This window comes from Dermacentor andersoni, chromosome 5 (genome assembly GCF_023375885.2).
Source record: "Dermacentor andersoni chromosome 5, qqDerAnde1_hic_scaffold, whole genome shotgun sequence".
Lineage (NCBI taxonomy): Eukaryota > Metazoa > Arthropoda > Arachnida > Ixodida > Ixodidae > Dermacentor > Dermacentor andersoni.
Genome location: NC_092818.1, coordinates 45,237,869 through 45,259,616, shown reverse-complemented (window position 1 = coordinate 45,259,616; position 21,748 = coordinate 45,237,869). Strand labels below are relative to the sequence as shown.

Here is a 21,748-nt window from a genome sequence, read left to right as displayed (position 1 = left end):
GCCGACGCCGAAGACGCCGACAAAGAGCAAGGAAGGCACATCTGGGCTGGTATTTTGTAGCGATGCCTTTTTCGATTCTATGCCTTTTCAGGCTTTTCGCGCTTGGCCAGTGGTCAGAGCGACGGTCTGCCCACATTATCAACGGGATCAGGCGGCCGTGTGTGGTGGATGATAAGAATAGCATAGACTAAGGCATAAGGCATCGCTACAAAATAGCGGCCCTGGACGAAGAGTCTGACGTCACCGACGCAGTCGGCGACAGCTCGTCGGCTGCACCAGCTGCGGGGAGCGGCTCCATTCGCAGTATCCGATCTCCATACGGGGGCGCTCGCGCCCTGCCTAAAGAGACCCAATCGTCCTATATTTTTTCAACTGTGTAACGTTTTCCTTTTTGTGCATCAGTATAATGTTGGCATTGTTCCAGTTCTCCAGAAGTATCGAAGTCGTGACACGTTTCGTGTAATGGTCCGTATGATTTCCAAGCATGATATCTGCTGCATCTTTGATTAAATCGACTCCATCTTCTCTTGCCGTTTTTCTTCCCTTAATGTGTGGTAAGGCCCTCCTAATTTCATAGCTAGTTATAGAAGGATCCTCTGTATGCTGTTCTTTACTACATCGAATGGAGGTAGCGTGGCTGCTCTAGGCACTGTGCAGGTAAGTACAGAATTATTTCGCTGGTATTACTATGTATTCAAAATTGCTGATGATATTGTCCTACTTATCCTTCAGTGCATACATCTTGGCTTGTCTCATGCTAACTTTTCTTCTCACTGACTGCATGCTGCGTCCAATTTGTACAACTACCTGTCTTTCTCAGGTTATAATTTCAAATATTCCTAACTTTCTCCTTCTTGAACAATTTTCATAGTTCCGCGAATTCTATCGGATCTCTTAAGCTGAACACCTTCATTCTTTGCTGTTTCTTTATTAGGTTGTTTGTTACTTGGGAGAGGTTACCTACTGATTGCTTTGACGCCTTACCTCCCGCTTCAGTTGCTGCTTCTGAGGCGAGGCTAGTGGCGGTTTTATTCATTACTTATATGTCATCTTCATCTCTCTGTTGTATGGCTGCACAACTGGCTGCATATCTTTTTGCAACGCCAGCTTGAATTGCTCTGCTTTTGTCCTTACTGCGTCTAGGTTGGCTTGTTTGGTCTTGACTAATTTTATTCTTTCTCTCTTCATACAGAGTTAAATCCTAGACCTCACTAACCAATGTTAACGAAAGTGAAATCGTAGCCCTCACTAACCAACAATACCACATCTTGCACTGTTCTAGGATCTGCAGAAAGTATCAAATCTATTTCATTTATTGTTTCTCCATTAGAGCTTTTCTAGATCAACTTTCTGTTGCTACGCTTCCTGAGGAAGCTATTCATTATTCGGACCTTATTCCTTTCCGGGGGTTTTATCGACATCTCTCCTCTAGTGTTCCTAGAATAGATGCCGCAATTGCCAATTGTTTGTTCACTTGCCTGCTTTTCTCCCGCGTTTGCACTAAGTCACTCATGACTACAGTATACTGAGTTTACACTTTTCTCCTCACTAACTCAACATCTTCATAAAGCTGCTCTATTTCTTCAACACCGTGACTGGAGGTTGGGGCTTAGGCTTGTAATGCCTTTATTCTATGTCTCCTATTTAGCTTTATTACTACTACTATTGCTCTTTCATTGTTGCTGTAGAGTTCGTCAATGTTGCCCACTATGGTCTTATAAATTATAGATTCTACCCCGTATTGCTTGTTATCAGGCAGTCCTCTGTAGGACAGGACATGGCCATTAGTCTGCACTGTATAAGCCTCACCAGTTCTGCTGGCCTCACTAAGGCGAATAATATTCCACACAATGCCTAATAGTTCAAGGAATTCTGCTAAGCTAGCTTCACTCGAGAGGGCTCGCGTGTTGAACGTTGCCAGGTTCAGTTTCCAGTGGCGGTCTGTCCGGGTTCAGAGCTTCTTAGCACCCAATGCTGCGTTGCAGGTCTGACCGCCACCGTGGTCAGGTGTTGCGAAGCTGCTGGGGGACAGAGGGCCGTGGTTAATTGCAGGAGTCATGAGTCATTAGGGACGTCGTGGCCGAATACTACAGCACGGTGGCCAATTTATGTTCTGGTGAGCGAGTGTCTTCTGTTGAAGCTTAGTGGGCCTTCCTAATTTTGTTGCATCAGGACTAGCATAGCCCAACTGGCTCTCAGCATTTTTTGCCAATGTCAGGCGGCACTACAGGCCTGGAGGTGTGGTGTACTGGAGGAGGATTCGAGCTTGCGACCTTCTGATTAGTGGCCCAGTGTTCTACCTATGCATCATGCCGCCGCCTCAGTCACATAGCTACGAATGAAACACTTCATAGGGGATACTTTAAAAGACCCGAGGGTTTGAACTTCTGACTATAGCAACCGAGCAACCGTGATAGTTTAGCCAGATAACCCTGTAGGCGGCGAGGCCACCTTATGGCACAGGATACCAGGCCAGAGGATCCTACATGTCTAAAAACCAGAAGCCGCGTACTCACTGAGACACATCCATGTGCTTACTGGTGCATCTAGACTCCCCACTCTGATGTGCACCTAGACTCCCCGCTCTAATGTTATGCCTTTTAATTCGCTACGTCAAACGCACCTGTCACCTAGAGGGTGTCATTAGTCATACATGGTTTGTACACTTCGCGCAGGAGACAGCCGTGCAATAAATGATTGCGAAAACAAGTCATGCGTTACATCGAGGGCCGGGCCATTGGGGGTGACTTAGGTGAACCGGAAGGACAAAGCTCTAATTTATGCTAGAAAGCAGTGCAAAGCTAACGGAGCGCAAGAACGCGGTATGTAGCAATGTGTAGAACTATTTCCAAACAGTTCTAACATGGTAGCTCCATACCAGATGTAGGCACGCAAGCAGGTGAGCGTGAAAGCTGCTAAGTGCACTCGACATTTTAATTAAGCTTAAACAGCACTTACAGCGAGTAGGGATAGAAATTACGGAAAGTATGGAAAATAAGGAAAGATTACCTGAACAAATGCATGACATGTATGACTTGCTCAGTCATGCATGACCATGAGCAGGACCTAAGCAAGAGGCGTCACTAGTAGTCGCCATCTGAAACAGCTTGCGAACAGGACAATTCGACTCACTTCATGATATTAGATAGTAGGTGAACAAAGTCACTGCAATGTAAGCTAGACGGAGGAGGTTGACTCATAGGAGGCGGTTGGCTCATAGAGGCGAGGTAGTTCAAGGTGGAGGACGCCGGCGGGGCAATTAATCAGATTGGAATTGGCAGAAAGAAAATAAAGCGCAAAGGTGAGGTTGTGAGGACACTGGACGACGACCGTAAAAATAACAACCACCTGATGACCGACAAGGGTAACTCGAGCTGTTCACATCCTAACATTAGCCACCATCGCAACATCAGCGACACGTACGTCTCGGGTTGTGGCAGGCGTAAGGATCTTGTTCATACGACGACGAAAACTGACACTCATGCCAGAAACCAGCGCCCCAGTATCAACCAAAGCTTTGACAAGGACGCCATCGACGTATACTTGAAGAATGTTCTGGTGGGCATGTCAGGGCAGCTGAGCATTGTGGGCCAAGGTGGACAGTGCATATTCACCTCTAGAAGCTGCACAATGTCGTTTTCTAGCGAAAAATGACTGTTAAAGGACGGAGAAGAAGAGCGTCGGCGAGTCGCTGAACGGAATGGACGGTGATGCGGCGGAGGCGACTGGGCGTAACTGGTCCTTCCTCAGGAATACTGGGTGCCAACGATTCGGTTTGCAGACAGCGGCTTGAAGTACGGAAGGCACCAGAGTAAGTGGGAAATGGGCTAGAAGAGTGAGAGGACCACTGGCTGCGGCAATAACGAGCAATGTGTCCGGCTCGACTGCGGAAACAGACAGGTTTATGATCGGCTGTTGTCCATTCCAATGGGTTTCTAGATCGATGATACGTGTATGGTCCGTGATGACGAGGGCCCGCGGAGACTAGGGTGGTGTCAGGAGTGTTTATGGCACAGATAATAAGTAAGAGGCTAAGATTCGCAATTTGCTAGCGAACAATGGCCTGGATTAATTAAACAACCGGCGTCAAGGTCACGGATACTATGGTTTATAAGAAGCCGGATATGCGGCCTCAAGTTTTCGGCGGACAATGCGGGTCACATCGTCCGATGCGGTGCTTCACAAGAAGTTGCCTCGCAGGACGAAGATAAAGCAGTATTCGGGTAACGCTCGAACTGTGGCAAGATGCGCCGGTTTTTTGCTTGCTCCAGATGACGGTACTCTTTGAACACGCGGTCAATGGTGGTCACGTGGGTGAAGACGAGCACATTGAAGGCGTCGTCAGCGATACCCTTCAAATTGTGGGTCATCTTGTCCGCCTCGGACATGTTCTGGTCAGCTTGTAGACAACAGGCCACCACGTATTGTATGTACGACAACTTAGGCTCAGTTGACGTCTGGGTACGTACCGCCATTTGTTTGACAGCAAGCTGTCGACCAAATGGGTTGCTGAAAAGGTCGTGGAGCGGCTGCTTGAACGTGTCCCAACTTCAGAGATCGTCCTCGTGGGTGCGAAGCCAGACGCGACGGGTTCCGCCGAGGTAAAATGCGACGTTGGTCACCATTAATGACGGATCCCAGCCATTCTGCTTGCTGAAACGCTCGTACATGCTGAACGACTCATCCACGTCTACTCCGTTTGTCTTGAAAACGTTGCGGTTTCGCGAGGCCCTGAGAGGGTAATAAACTTGGTAGTAGTCACAGGCGTAGCCGGCGGCGACGTGTCATCACCTGGTGGCATGGCAGCAGATTCCAGGTGGCACCGGCTGCGAAGCTCTGTCGTCAGAAGAACCCAGCACATCCACCAAATAAATGTTACGTGGAAGCAAACTAGAGAAAATATTTACAACGTGTGTTCACAAGCTATACTGGCCAACATGAAGCCAGCCAACATCCAGCAAGGCACGTCGTCGTCCTCAGATCAGCCAGTACCCACTTATGGGCTAGTCCCACGAAATCCACAGGCCAACATACTCTTCATCGAGCAGCACATAACAATATCGTGCACATTTGACAGATTTGTTTGCTGAAATTTTACTTTCTGATGACATGAATTTCGCCTTATGGACATATACTCGTTAAGTGGTGTAGAAGAAAGAGCTAGATTTTCAGAACTTTAGGCAGCACTTTTATTAGATAAACTTGTGGCGTTTATAGGAGAATTCAACGGTGTTTTGATAGCTGGAGACTGGGCGAGCCGTCGCATATGTAGGGACAGAAGCACTGAACTATGGAGCCTACGTGCAAGTGCACATTTAAGGTGGTAACAACACCAAAATTTTAAACAGTATTTGTCCCCAAACTTGGCGAGCAGCCATCATGGTTCATGATTTCGCTAGAAGTTACTGCGCATCCCTGGCTCTTTATGTTTCGCATTGACCCATGTTAACATGCGACTTATCAAATTTCCTTAAATATTTTTACAACAATGCGCGCAGGAAACCTAGCAAACCTACAGCAATGAGCGCCGGAAAAGTAACAAACCAGTGTCGCTCACAAGAACCCTCTAATCATCATCACCACATTCATCACTATCACTTTTTCAGGTCCACTGCAGGACGAATGCCGCTGTCTGCGATCTTCAACTGCTCATCTCTTGCCCTAGCTGATTCCAAGTAATATGTGCAAGTTATGCCTACTAGCAATGTCTTATACAAGAGTGAAATATATGTAAATGCATCACTAAAATTTACAAAGATCTTTTTAGGCTGGAACATTACATAGTATCTTGGAATCCATCTGCAAGTAGTTATTGGGAACGAAAATTGTTCTACCAAGTATACAATTAGTAAAGCACGTTAATCAGAGGGTTAGAAGCGGTAACGGGTGACGCGCAAAAGTTTGTGTGCACAGGGCATATTGCGTAAGGGTGTCAAAATGCTTGTTGGTGGAAATTTGTGACAGCTCCGTCGCTTTACATCAGCGACCCTGTGAAATGAATGCTGCATTATTAACCTCGTTAGAGAAATTCATAGTCGCAGGAATTTACAATAAAATAGCAAGTGATCAAAAATTGATATAAGCGAGAATTAGAAGTCGCTATGACGCTATGTCGCTAAGTCGCTATGACTATGAAATCGCAGTTGCGTATGAAATAGGTTATAGGTTACTTAAATAAGCGCCATCGAAGTCTCCTAAGTTTTTTCTTTCGCTAGTGTTTTAAAAGCATATTCGCATATACTCAAAGTAGGTAACATACACAGCGGTTATCCCCAAGGAGTGCCTTACAAAGCAGCCTCACAGTGGTATAGCGACGTTTGATGTCCTGAAACAGCGCAACGGTGCGTAGTTTTGTTTTATTTAGTCAGATATATGTTGTTTATGCGCCCTATTATCTGTTCCATCACTGACTCTATTCCAGGCGTGCAGATGCCAAGAATAGTAATAATGATTCTAAGCGTCAATAGGAGCAGAAAACGACACAGCGAATAAACTGGACGTGTAAATTGTGTCCGCGATTACGTGGAATGCACAAAAGCGAACGCGCTAGGAGTTCAAAAAACTAAAAGAAAACTGGATCATCAGCTATTCTCCTTTTTATACGTCAGTTCACACCACCGAAATGAATGTTGGAAGTCACACTCAAAAGCGAAAGACATACCTCCGACCCAAGTCTGGATAACTCCGTTCTCATAGAAGACCATGTCACGCCTGGAAAGCAACACAACCCTATGTTTTACTCTTTCTGAAACCTGCAGCAATCGTTTTTATATTGATCTGCGCAGTAAAAACAACAAAGCAGGCTTCATTGATACTAAGCTACCTCTAAAGGTTGCGCATACCGGCTTGAATAATTTACCCTTTGTAATTGCCCTCCCTCTGTTCATCCCTGTTCCTGCGCAGGCTCATTTCTTTTTCATTAAAGGTTCAATCTTCCCTTCGGATATCATTTGGGTACTCGTGCAGGCGTATTGAATAAGCACCGCACGGATAAACACTGCTAGGGAGAAGAACCCCTGAGATCATTCCTAAACCCTTTCTTCGCTAGAACTTGCATTTCGGCGCTTCGTTAAGGCTGATAATGATGTCATCACAACTCTGGTAACTTACCCGGTGATTAGAAATACCAAGTCAGAGTAAGTATACTCAGTTTTAGTTTCATAATATCGCTTAAACTCTGCCAGCGTCTCTTCGTCTAAAATTTCATACTGGTCCTGTCTGGGATGAACAAGGTACTTTTCAGCCTAAAGGGGAAAAAAGGAAATGACACGAATATTTCGTGGTTTCACCATTTTAAACTCGCGAAATATATAAGGGCATGTCTATTTTCTTTCATACTCACATTTTTTGACATAGTAATTCCTGAAATTCGGAGTTGGATCCTTGGTCTGCGATTCGTAGCGTACCTCAAATTTACCTGTTCAGTCGAAAGACATTCATATGTAAGCATTGGTTCAATGCAATACGTAGCTTGTCATATTTATGAAATGTGAGCTCTCCCTTTCAATCTAGTGCAGCTAAACGTTGAAATGCTTCAAAGTGCAAGAGAAGCCACACCTTAAAGGGCATCGCTATGTACCATTTGTTCTGAGCATTGTTGAGCACAAGGACAAAATTAGTTAGGGCCTTTCAAAATAGTTATTCCCCACACAAGCTCGGCATTGATGGCAATAACAGCCACAGCGACGATGGCAGCAGTATAGATACGCCACCAGAGATCCGTGTGATCTCGGTGTTATACTAGGCTTGTGCACAGTGGCGTAGTAACGTAGGGGGGGGGGGGGGAGGGGCGTGTCATTTATGTCCGCGACCCCGCTCTTTCCGCCGCCTTTATTGGGCGTAAATGGTAAAGAATGTTTCGGTAACCAGCAGCCCGAGCTCATGTACACGATGTATGAGATGTTTAGGGCCGCAGAATTGTCACATGCAGCGTTATCAACATCCGACGCAACAATTGCACGAATGTGCGGGCTGAAAAATTTAATTTTCTAAGTCATCGCTAATAATAATAATATAATATATGGGGTTTTACGGGCCAAAACCACTTTCTGATTATGAGGCACGCCGTAGTGGGGGACTCCGGAAATTTTGACCACCTGGGGTTCTTTACCGTGCACCTAAATCTAAGTACACGGGTGTTTTCGCATTTCGCCCCCATCGAAATGCGGCCGCCGTGGCCGGGATTCGATCCCGCGACCTCGTGCTCAGCAGCCTAACACCATAGCCACTGAGCAACCATGGCGGGGTAAAGTCATCGCTAACCTACTCGCCTTAGCAGAACGGTTTATGTGCGCTACACTCGTGCAGTACGCTCATGTGTTTTGGGTGTCGTCAGTACGTTTACAATGTTCTATTTATCAGTTTTCCATCGCTTGAATTAGTTCTTTATTAGTTTCACGGTGTTGAATAAAAACGCTGCCTCCCAGTCATAGGTAGTCGTCTCCTTGTCATTTTGTTGTTCTTGTCACGGTGGCGTCCCTCAGGGCGGGGTATTGAGCACTATTCTCTTTAAAATAACTATGGTTGGCCTTGCAGAAATATTACCCAAGACAATTCGCATATCAATGTACGCTGATGATATTTGTATTTGGTCTTCTACGGTGAATCCCCTTCAAGTGCGCGCGAAAATTCAGCGGGCAGCATGCCGAACTTGTTCGTATCTCCATAAACAAGGCCTCCTTATTTTGTCCATCGAAAAAATTCACGTTAATCGCGTTTACGCGCAATACCATGGCTCCGCACCATGTTTCTCTCAATGACCAGGGCACCAAATTCGAGAAGTCTAACCGATTCTTAGGTGTGATTATTGACCGGGACCTTGCGTGGAGCCATCAATGCATCTACCTTAAGCGGAGACTAATTTCGATTGTACATATAATGAGGCTGCTGTGGGGAAAAACCTGGGGCACGTCAGTACGGTCTATGCTGGAGCTGTTGAGAGCACTGTTTCTGGACGTTTTACGGTACAGGTTGCCGGTTTTAGAGAACACATTCGTACCCTCGAAAGTTTGCAAAGCCAGGCTCTACGGACATGTATTGGGCTACCACCATGCGCCTCGAACGCAACAATCATGATTGCTGGAGACTGTACTTGATTCCAACATACATAACGGCTGACAACCTTAGAGCACACATTCGACATCTGTGTCGCGTACCCGGTCACTATATTGTCAATATTGCTGATTTGCTAGCACAAAGACCTCGAGCCACATCATTTTAGAAACTTCTTGCGACGCATCAAGGCTACCTTCCGTCGGGCTTTATACCAGCAGCAAGACCAATGTGTATCCCTCTGTAGCCTATGGCAGCCACACGTACGCCTCACTATTCCGGAAATTACGAAGACCCGTCAACAAACAGTGGCTCTACGTCAGCTCACACTGTCGTTAGTGAACGAACCATAATAAAAAAGAACGCATATTTCCACCGATGGATCTGTCTCAGCCACCAGCTCCACAAGCGCTGTTATCATCCCAGCCTTACAAGTCACAATTACGCTCAAAATGTCCTATATAACGACCTCTACGCCAACAGAACTTGACGCTTTACGTGCCGTTGTTAATTACATCGCACAAGCCAAACCTCAAAAGTGGGTCGTTTTTTTCCTCCAAGGTAGCCCTTCAGAGTTTGGAGCCAGCCTTACGACTCAAGATCCAAGAACAACTGGTGTTTGAGACAAGAGAGGTTCTCCATCAAACCCTCATAAACGGACAGGACGTCATCTTCTAATGGCTTCCGGGGCACTGTGGAAACGTCGGACATGACCTTGCTGATGATGCCGCCCGGTTTGTCCATAAAGAAAGCCTGACGCTTTCTATACCCTTATCAAGAACAGGCGGTACAAGGAGTCGTTTACTTGCTCAAACCAAGACTGAAACTTTCTGGAACACCGGCCTGATTCTGTATTCAAGCTGCAGATTCCATCGAACTTTACCCGTCGCGAGGCAACTTTACTGTGCCACCGCTGGTTAGGGCTGGCTTTTACTAAAGCGCACTTATTCTTTATTGGATTACGCGACACACCGATCTGTGACTCGTGCGAATGTGAAGAGACGATCCAGCACTTATTGCGTGTTTGTAATCTTTATGAGATCTAACTCGACGTTCTTCGAAGGGTGTTTAACAGGTTAGATAGCAGACCGTTTTCGGAGGCTAAGGTTCTTTGACCATGGCCCCACGCGTCGCAGGCTCACGAAGCGACGCCGGAACTGCTCCGTTTCATGAAATCGACTAGCCTCAGTAACCGATTATAGGCGTGAAATTATGGACAACCGCATCCATTCACACTTATAGTATCTTCTTCCCTCCCTCTTCTTTCTTGACTTCCCTTAAGCCCCTTCCTCCGTGTAGAGTAGCAAACCGGACATGCGTCTGGTTGACATTCCTACCTTTCCTTCCTTCTTTTCCTCCTCCACGCTCCTGTTGTTGTTGTGTGACCATGTCACAAATACAGTGTCCTGTTTCAGCTCCACGGAATTTTACCAGGTGAATTTTGTGAGGACATCTTCCGTTACTCTATCAGGTTATGTGTCTTTGTGACCACTAGGAACTCGTTATCGTGCAAAATATGACAGATCATAATTAAGGATGTCTTAAATAACCGATTAATTAGCAATTATAGAGGAAACATTGCACGGCAATTGAGGACCGAAATTTGTATTATTAGCTCAACAAAAACTTCTTCTCTAAACAAAATCGTCTTGGGTGCAGTATTTCGCAGGACTTTGGCCCCGAGGGCGGCCCAGTATGGCAGTACCGAAAGAAATGTGAAATAGTGCACCAGTGGCGTCGATATCCCTACCCTCTTCACTGCGAGCGCGGACAAACAGTAACCCAAGCTTTCGCTGGCACGGGCTTCATCGCAGCCTTCTCGTTGTTTGCATGGTGACGCCAGGAATCGACGCGGCGCGTGCCCTATTCCATTTCCACTCTTGTGGCGCTACCGCAGCTCGACGATCACGTCTTCCAATAGCAGCAAATAAATAAAGGCTTTGTGGATCAGAATGAAGAGAGCTCGTAACTGTCATACCACTAGTGCGCGCGCAGCCGGGAAGAAGGTGGCGTTTTCTAACAGGGTGGGGAGATCAGCGTCACCAAACGCTATTTAATTTTCGTTTGGGTTCAGGGCTGGCCACAGCCAAAATGCTGCACGCCGTAGCACCTATGATGACTTTTGTGAAGTTGTTGTCGGGTAACATATGACTGGCGGGCTTCAATTTTGCAAATGCAATATTGCCTCTAAATCGCTAATTAATACTTTATCTGTATTGGCAGCCAAGCCTTACACTCTGACAGCAGATATGCAAGTGCGCTTATCACAAGTTATCAGTGAAGCACCCCGTCTTATTTGGTGCAAAAAATAAAACAGTCTCTATACCTGCTGCGTTAGCGATCTCTGGAAACGAAAGTAAAGGGGGGGGGGGGGGGGGTCAAAGGGTGCTGTGCTGGTGCTGAAACATCACCGCCCCCCCACTCCACGAGACTTTTCGATATTGACGCGTGTACTTATCTTTATCGGGCGACCACGTTTCACCGCCTAACAAATGTAATCGCACAGCGCTGGATGCGTCTGCATGTATCCGAATTTTCTGGAAAGTTATCGATGCTTCCATCCGGCTGTCTGTTGTCGCTGAACCTTGTGTTATCTGATTTCATCGCGTGACGCGAATGGTGTAGAACTTTGTGGAAGGCACGCGGGTCCGAAGGATTAGTCTGGAACATTCGATGACTGCTGTATAAAAGCCGACGCGCTTGACCCGCTGATCAGATTTTCCGATGATGGCCGACCTTGTTCGCCGCTATCGTTGTGCTATGAGTGTAGCCTGTACTTGTGGGCACAGGTTCGCCCAATAAAAGTTAGTTTTTGCCTTTCACAGTACTGCTACTGTGTTCTTTAACGTCACTACCACGTGACATCTGGTGGAGGTGCTAGTGCGTTCATGTACCGAACGCCCCCGCAAAGCCGCGATCCAAGCCCGAAGCCCGAGGACAAAACCAACGTCGCCCAAGACCAGCGTGCTAGCCGCCGACTGCAAGGACTGCCCCCCCGAGCACGGACTTCTACCTGAGACGAGCAGGAAGATTGCCACCAAGTCCACCCCAATGGCAGCCCCAGCATCCGCCGTCGTGCTGCAGCAGCCCAGGGAGCCCCCCACGTTCCGCGGTTCAACATTCGAGGACCCGGAAACCTGGCTCGAGACGTACGAGAGGGTCGCTGCATTTAATAGCTGGAACAGCAACGACAAACTGCGACATGTCTTCTTCGCATTGGAAGACGCTGCCAGGACGTGGTTCGAGAACAGAGAAGCCACCTTAACGACCTGGGACCTTTTCCGAAGCGGCTTCCTGCAGACATTCGCAAGCGTTGTACGCCGAGAACGAGCCCAAGCGCTATTAGAAACCCGGGTGCAACTACCAAATGAGACCACCGCGATTTTTACAGAAGAAATGAGCCGCCTATTCCGCCACGCCGACCCGGAAATGTCCGAGGAAAAGAAAGTCCGCCTACTCATGCGTGGTGTAAAGGAGGAACTTTTTGCCGGGATGGTACGAAGCCCACCGAAGACTGTCGACGAGTTTCTTCGCGAGGCCACCAGCATCGAGAAGACACTCGAGATGCGAAACCGGCAATTCGACCGCCGCACGAACTCGACAAACTACGCCGGAGTTCAGTCACTGGCCACCGACGACCTACGCGAGACTATCCGAGCTGTCGTGAGGGAGGAGCTACAAAAGCTGTTCCCATCATCACAGCCTCAAGTGGCTACGATTGCCGACGCCGTGCGTGAGGAACTCCAACAACAACTTGGAGTAGCCCCTGAATCGCCGCAGCCTGAGCCGCAAGCGATGACCTACGCCGCCGTCGCACGCCGTCAAGGTTCCCCTCCGCGACCGCGCCAGGGCCCAGTCACGCCGCAATTCCGTCGTCCGCCGCCGCCAGCACGACCACCCGTCGCCCAGCGCACCTACGCGAGGAAGACGGACATTTGGCGCGCTCCTGACCACCGCCCGCTCTGCTACCACTGCGGCGAAGCCGGCCATGTGTACCGCCGATGTCCATACCGCGACCTGGGATTGCGAGGCTTTGCCGTCAACGCACAGCGCCCGAGGGAAGGTGAACGCCCTCGTGACATCGCCGACTACCTCGCCGCTACTCAGTGGGGCCCTCGACGACCGTCTCGTTCGCCGTCACCAGGCCGCTACCTGTCGCCGCAGCGCCGACCATACACCGGCCCAGCCCGGGGCCGCTCTGCGAGCCCATATCCGGAAAACTAAAAGCAGCAACCGATGGAGGTGCGGTTGCTGTTCGTCGAACTGACGAAGATCCTCCGCCGCCGACGAAGACGACAAAGAAACCATCTCGACGACCTAATGACGACACGCCGCCGTCCCGACGAAGTCAGGAAGCCAAGACTACACCGACGAAAGATGGCTTGACGACGCGACGTTCCAGCTTCAGTTCAACACGACGCAGCCGTGATCCGACGCCAAGACCCAACTGCAACGCCAGACGAAGAACCACCGACCTCGACGTACTTCTCGACGGCCACGCAGTCACTGCCTTAGTCGACACAGGGGCCGATTACTCCGTCATGAGTGGACACATCGCCGCCCAGTTGAGGAAGGTTAAGACTGCATGGGAGGGCCCCCAAATTCGGACCGCTGGAGGACACCTCATTACGCCGACTGGGATCTGCACGGCAAGAATTACCATTCATGACCGAACTTACCCTGCCACCTTCGTTATCCTGCAACAGTGTTCACGAGACGTCATTCTCGGCATGGACTTCCTGAACCAACACGGCGCAATCATCGACCTGAAGTCGCAGTCAGTAACGCTGTCGGAAGATCAAGCGATACCGTCGGAGAGCCCTCGTAGTCACCACGCCTTGAGTGTGCTCGAAGATCAAGTGAGCATCCCGCCTCGCTGCAGCATCGTTATTTCGGTCGGCACCGAAACACCCGCTGACGTAGAAGGCGTCATCGAAGGCGACCAACGTCTACTACTCGACCGTGAAATTTGCGTCGCAAGAGGGATCGCTCGACTGCACGGAGGAAACACGAAAGTGCTGCTGACAAACTTCAGCCAGGAGTTCATGCACATCAACAAGGGCACGACGATCGCATTCATCGAGGAAATACAGGAAACCAGCGATGCGTTTGTCCTCTCGGATTCTGTCGCATCTACCCCGACGACCGTAGTTCCCGAGCCAGACTTCGACATAAATCCAAGTCTTCCCGTGATTAAGCAGCAACAGCTCAGAAGTCTGCTTCGACGATACAAAGACTGCTTTTCGACGTCATCGAGGATTCGACAAACACCAGTCGCAAAGCATCGCATAATAACCGAAGAATGCGCTCGACCACTACGCCAGAGCCCTTAACGAGTTTCGACGCGGGAACGTGAAGCTACAAGAGAACAAGTCGACGAAATGCTGCGCGACGACATCATCCAGCCGTCGAAAAGCCCGTGGGCATCCCCTGTTGTCCTGGTAAAGAAAAAGGACGGAACCCTGCGTTTCTGTGTCGATTATCATCGACTGAACAAGATCACGAAGAAAGACGTATACCCCCTCCCACGGATAGACGACGCATTGGATCAGATCTGCAATGCTAAATACTTCTCATCGATGGACCTCAAGTCTGGCTACTGGCAAATAGAAGTCGACGAAAGGGATCGCGAAAAGACCGCCTTCATCACGCCAGACGGCCTCTATGAGTTCAAAGTTATGCCTTTTGGACTGTGCTCGGCGCCTGCAACGTTCCAGCGAGTGATGGACACGGTTTTAGCAGGATTGAAGTGGCAGACGTGTCTTGTTTACTTGGATGACGTAGTTGTCTTCGCCGCAAATTTCGACGATCACCTTAGGCGGCTTGCGACAGTATTAGAAGCCATCAATTCATCAGGGCTCACTCTGAAGCCGGAAAAGTGCCGCTTCGCTTACGATGAGCTTTTGTTCCTAGGCCACGTCATCAGCAAATCAGGAGTACGCCCCGACCCACAGAAGACAGCTGCCATCGCAAAGTTCCCGCAGCCAACCGACAAGAAGGCAGTGCGCAGATTCCTTGGCATGTGTGCCTACTATAGGCGCTTTGTCAAGGACTTTTCACGCATCGCGGAGCCGCTAACACATCTAACCAAATGTGATGTCGCGTTCAAGTGGGAAACGCCGCAGGCCAAGGCATTTCAAGAACTCAAACGACGCATGCAGTCGCCGCCGGTACTTGCACACTTCGACGAGGACGCCGATACCGAAATCCACACTGACGCCAGTAGCCTAGGCCTCGGTGCCGTCCTAGTCCAGACGAAAAACGGAGTCGAACAGGTGATAGCTTATGCTAGCCGGTCGCTGTCAAAAGCGGAAAGCAATTATTCTACGACTGAAAAGGAATGCCTCGCCATCATTTGGGCTACAGCTAAATTCCGCCCTTACCTCTATGGCAGGCCATTCAAAGTCGTCAGCGACCACCACGCGTTGTGTTGGCTAGCTAACTTAAAGGACCCTTCCGGACGGCTGGCGCGGTGGAGCCTCAGACTACAAGAATATGACGTCACGGTAGTATCCAAGTCCGGAAGAAAACACTCCGACGCCGACTGCTTATCACGCGCCCCAATCGATCCCCCGCCGCAAGACGACGAGGACAACGACGCCTTCCTTGGGATTATAAGCGCGGAAGACTTCACTAAACAGCAACGAGCAGACCCGGAGCTGAAAGGCCTCGTCGAATATTTGCAAGGGAACACCGACGTTGTCCCTAGGGCATTTAGGCGCGGGTTGTCTTCGTTCACACTACAAAACAACCTGCTCGTGAAGAACTTCTCACCAGTCCGCGCCAGCTACCTTCTTGTTGTGCCATCAACGCTGCGTCCAGAACTACTGCACGCCCTACACGACGATCCAACAGCTGGGCACCTCGGATTCTCCCGGACGCTATCGAGAATACAGGAAAGGTATTACTGGCCGCGTCTGACCGCCGACGTCGCCCGTTACGTCAAGACATGCCGAGACTGTCAACGACGCAAGACACCACCGACAAGGCCAGCAGGATTACTACAGCCGATCGAACCTCCTCGTCGACAATTCCAGCAGATTGGGATGGATTTGTTGGGGCCGTTTCCGATGTCAACATCCGGGAATAAGTGGATCGTCGTGGCGACGGACTATCTCACCCGCTTTGCTGAAACCAAAGCTCTACCGAAAGGCAGCGCAGCCGAAGTGGCGAAATTTTTCGTCGAGAACATCCTGCTGCGACATGGTGCCCCAGATGTCCTCATCACCGACAGAGGAACGGCTTTTACAGCAGAGCTCACCCAAGCCATTCTGCAGTACAGCCAGACAAGCCACAGGAGGACAACTGCATACCATCCGCAGACGAATGGTCTCACGGAGCGCCTGAACAAGACCCTCGCCGACATGCTAGCAATGTACGTCGACGTCGAGCACAAGACGTGGGACGCGGTCCTGCCGTATGTAACCTTCGCTTACAACACGGCGGTGCAAGAAACAACACAGATCACGCCGTTTAAGCTGGTTTACGGCAGGAAACCGACGACGACGCTCGACGCCATGCTGCCGCACGTCACGGACGAAGAGAATCTTGACGTCGCGACCTTTCTCCAGCGCGCCGAAGAAGCTCGACAACTCGCCCGCCTACGGATCAAGAACCAGCAGCGTACCGACAACCGACATTACAACCTCCGACGACGCTTCGTCGAGTACCAGCCCGGTGACCGTGTTTGGGTTTGGACCCCTATACGCCGACGAGGACTGAGCGAGAAGCTTTTGCGTCGCTATTTCGGACCGTACAAGATCATCTGACGTGTTGGGGCACTGGACTATGAGGTCGTGCCAGACGGCATTTCGCTATCACGGCGGCGCCGCTCACGACCTGAAATAGTCCACGTTGTGCGACTCAAGCCGTACTACCAGCGATAATGAACTTTGGGACTTCGCGTAACTGACCTTTGGACTTACTTTCTTTTCGTTGTTTTGTTACTTATGTTTAATAAGTGTCCTTTTGTGTTTTGCTCTCTTATATTTGTAGCATCGGGACGATGCTTTTTAAGAGGGGGGTATTGACGCGTGTACTTATCTTTATCGGGCGACCACGTTTCGCCGCCTAACAAATGTAATCGCACAGCGCTGGATGCGTCTGCATGTATCCGAATTTTCTGGAAAGTTATCGATGGTTCCACCCGGCTGTCTGTTGTCGCTGAACCTTGTGTTATCTGATTTCATCGCGTGACGCGAATGGTGTAGAACTTTGTGGAAGGCACGCGGGTCCGAAGGATTAGTCTGGAACATTCGATGACTTCTGTATAAAAGACGACGCGCTTGACCCGCTGATCAGATTTTCCGACGATCGCCGACCTTGTTCGCCGCTATCGTTGTGCTATAAGTGTAGCCTGTTCTTGTGGGCACAGGTTCGCCCAATAAAAGTTAGTTTTTGCCTTTCACAGTACTGCTACTGTGTTCTTTAACGTCACTACCACGTGACAATATCCTCTTGCTGACTACACCCGGAGGTGTGTCTGTGTGGGGGGGGGGGGGGGGGCGAGGATGACATAAGACCTATGGGCCCCGGGTGCAAGGCAGCCTAGCTACGGCACTGCTCGTGCAAATAGTTTTATCTTGTGGCGACTTTCGCCACAAGTCATCCTTTTACTTTAATCGTATGACAGACGCGTGGACAACGACAAATATGCCGATCCTACGCGCTTCAAGAGGCGGTTTATGAGAAAGCTACAGCTCGGGCCCAACTCCAACGCGGCCTGTTAAAATACATCTAAAACGCAAAACGTTCTTGTGAGATAACCCCGGCACCGATTTTCATGAAATTGGTTTGATTTGTGAGATAAAAGTAAATTCTACTGATTGCATTTTAGGACCTAAATTTTGTCATTTTTTTAGGAAATTTCGAAGTTCGATAAAGTAGAAGCATGAAGTTTACAAATTAACAGCTCTGCATCAAGAACCGATATCGCGGTTCTGCAAAGGCATCCATTAGATCATTCAAAGCTGACAAATTCGATATGTCAATCTACATTTTATGTAAATTTGCTTCGTTGTGTACAAGGGTTCAGCCAAAGCTGTATTTCCATATTACATTTTTTTTTTATAATTTTGGCATACATATCAATTTTGTCCGCTTTAGATGTACTATTATATGCAATTCACAGAATTGTGATATAGTTTTTCATTGCTGAGTTACAGAGTTCGATACTTGATAGCTTAGTTTTCTTACAATTTATGATTTTTGCCAATCTTTAATAAAAAATTCAGGACCTAAATAAAAAATTTGAAACAGACAGTCATTACACTTTACGTTTTTCTTTTAAATGCAACAAACCTCGTCAAATTTGGTGCAGTGGTTGTCGACAAAAGAAATTCTCCTTTTACATGTATTGCGATAAGACCACCCGAGCTAATACTTCCTCTTAAGCGAAGCGTTTAAGAGCGCAGCTTTTGGGCGCCAGTTCTTGCGGCGAGCGTCGGCGGCGCAACCGGGCGAACGAGCACAGCAAAAGATGAAACAGCGAACGCGGAGCGGTAGTTTAAAGACTAAAGTCACGAACGGCGGAGACCAATCGGAGCAATGAGACCAATAAGCTGAGGGACGTGGGCGCGGGAAATCGATCTTATGCGGACCCGCTCAACCGCTCCATGCGTACACGTATCTGGTCTGAGCCAGACCGCTCGTTTCGTACTATCGTCTGCTATTAGGACGCTATTCTCGATACGCATGGCGGCAGCACGGCCGCCATTATCTGCTATGTTGACTCTGTGATTGCCTGTGGATAGCTCACGTGCCTTGAAATTAGTGCCGAGAAACGGAAGTTTCGTAAAATGCAATTTTGTGTTTTCATCAAGATGACGAAACGTGACGTGGAGCTGAAAATTTTATCGACTAATGCATATTTTTGGTCCTTGGTAGCTATATTACGACGTTAGCGCTTCAAAAAGAAAGTGAGCGGTAGCGTACAGAAGCCAATGCAATGCATCTGCAATTTCGCGAATATGTGGTCGCGATCCAAGATAGCCGCCATGCGAGCTTGCTGGTTGGCTGACGGAATACGCTGTGGGGAGTGTCACAGGAAGGGTCGTTTCGTAAGCGTCAATTTGACGTTGCGTGACGTTGCCATAGGCCGACATTGCAGAGATTTTCCACCATAATTTGTGGTGCGACGACCCATGCGAATTATGCTAACGAGCAGCCATATGCAATGGCGGCCGGGAGGAATGCGTATGGCCACATTTTTCCCGTCCTTTGGCACCATGAAAATATCTTGCTCATAACGCGCGCTCATAGTATTTGCATCGCTCTCGGGTGGTGTTGGCATTTGTGTTTTGGGCGATCACTTTTTAAAAGAACGCGTTTGTACGACGTAATATTGCTTGAACATAGCAAACTTCCTGCAACGTTGTCCACTTTTCACTGCTGCGTTTGTATTGTAATAAATATTAATGCCTTCTCGCGCAATCAAAAGTTATGACAACGCCGTCGTTTTACTTTTATATAAAGATCTACGTAAGGTGGCGCCTTGAAGTTTCCTCCCGCGGTGCGAGTAACCAGCGAAGGGAACAAGCAATGGCAGCGCCGGCGCTTGCGTCGCGCTAGCCGTGTTACGGCTGGCGTGTAACAACCCAGGCTAAAAGGATGCTCTACCACCATGCCTCATCGAAACGAAGGGTGGATTCCTAATTTGCTATGGTTTTATCGAGTGCATGCCAGTCTGGCGGACACCCCGCAGTGTTCACAGGCCCTTTTGTGTGCGTGCGTGAAAACCTTTTAGCCAACCAGACAGGAGCCCCGGCATGCCGCCAGCGGAGGCACGCTCGTGAAGACGTGAACTGGGAGAATAGATCAATCGCTCATCCACAACCAGACGCCCTTTCCGCGAACCAGCGACACGCGAGAGAGAAAGAATCAGCTGCCTACGATCCCCAGGACCTGTGGGTTGCCACCAGCGGAGGCAAACTCGGGAAAGCATCGCCCTGGGAAATTGGGTGCCGCCGCCAAGCACCGTGGGACTCAGTGCACGTCACGGGACCTTGAGGTAAGCAAGATACGGACTACGATTTTAGTGGGCCTATTTAAAGGGCCCCACAGAGTACTTTTTCAATTCATTGTCTTCTTATTTTTCACCAACCATTGAATAAACCGTGCAAATTTCGCACTAGCAATCGTCTCGTCCCTGCCTAATCGCCATGGTCAACCGGATGCCTCGAGACTACCGACAACGCCACGCTACCCAATAGTAAGGCCGATCGAGGTTGAAGGAAACAGGCGTCGCAACAACTGTCGGCAGGCTTGGGGTACGCTACGCTGGAGAACGCAACAACTGGTAGGCAGCAGAGCGATACGCTACCCTGGAGACCCCAACTTTGGAGGACATCTAAGAAATCGTCTCCTCTTCGTTCTGGTTACAACGTTCGGCAGGAAGGTGTCAGGATTCATGACTGCGTATGGTGAGTGCACGGCTTTTCTTCACTAAGATATCACTTGGCTTTACGTATTTTTTGGAGAAGTACAGAGAAGTAATTTTTCTTTAACCATTGAAGGAAGTATTGAGTACGTCGAGGTTGTTATAGCGTGAAGCACTAGCAGCACTAAGGGCAGCCATGAACTTGAAGGCACTAAAGAAGCCTGAATTGCTCAGTTTGGCTAGAGAGTTGTGCCTCCAAATTGCCGAATCAAAGAGAAAGCCGGAGATCATTCAGGCGATCGAACCGATTGAGGCAAACGACGATGAATTGAAGGAATGCCTAAAGAGCATTGTGGATAAGAAAGAAAAGCGTAAGCGCCTAGAAGAAAAACAAGAGCGTAAGCGCCTAGAGGAAAAAGAAGAGTGCCATTATGTTGCACGCGACACACTCGAAATGAAGAGCCTAGAGATTGAATTTCTGAAAGCTCGGAATACTGTGGTCTAGAAGAAGAAGAAGACGCCGTTCGAAACGGCTACGCTCACATCGGGCTACGTATGTTTGGTTTTTCGGGCGGACCACCTTCTGGGACCGGCCCGAAGCGATCACCACCATCTCCAAGAAGTGGTCCGGCGCCTGTGGAGACCAACTGCAGGTCAGTCGGACCATATTTCGGCGTTTTACGGCCGATTTTCCACCTTCAGAACGTGCCGAGCAGCTAACCCTAACTTCAGTTAGGAGAGCGGCGCCGGCGGGCGAGCACGCATTTGAACATGGCGGCCTTAAGAACTCCGGCTGCGACATCGAACCCGCGACTTATTACAACGTCGCGACTTGAAGAACAGATGGATTTCACTGCATCTCAGGTGGGTGATGCAACACCGCAACACGAATGCAATAAGGCCGCCACGATCAACAACAACATGCAAAGCGCTACCGTGGTCAACGAAACGACCGCAGAAGCCGGATGGAAGCGCGTTCTTTCCCTGAAGGAAAAGAAAAATCTCGCTCAGCAGCGCCGCTCCGCGCAAGAAGGCGCACTCCCATCAGGTCCGACTACCAACTCGTCCAAACCCATGGCGCATCGCGGGCACCCACGACTCAAGCGTCTTCCGCCGCTACCGAAGAGTGACCTGAAGGTGGTCATCAGACCACACCAAGGGCTACCACTCAAGAACGTTACCAGTCAGGCATTGGCAAGAGCCGTCATGGAGGCGTGCGAGGACAGAACCACTGACAACAATTTTATTCTAAGAATCAAGTCAGGTTCGAACATTGCAGTGATATCCACCCCGAATCGCGATACGGCCAAGGTCATGCAA

General features: G+C 49.2%; 1 protein-coding gene across 1 annotated transcript in view; it reads right to left on the bottom strand.

Moving 5' to 3' along the window:
* LOC126530096 (venom metalloproteinase BumaMPs1-like) overlaps positions 1 to 21,748 on the bottom strand; it is a 114,165-nt gene that overhangs the window by 47,794 nt on the left and 44,623 nt on the right. The window contains exons 7-9 of the mRNA XM_055070187.2: positions 7,343 to 7,417; positions 7,111 to 7,244; positions 6,662 to 6,711 (exon numbers count right to left, since the gene is read on the bottom strand). Of these exons, the coding sequence (XP_054926162.2) occupies positions 6,662 to 6,711; positions 7,111 to 7,244; positions 7,343 to 7,417 (259 nt within the window). The remainder of the gene's footprint in view (positions 1 to 6,661; positions 6,712 to 7,110; positions 7,245 to 7,342; positions 7,418 to 21,748) is intronic.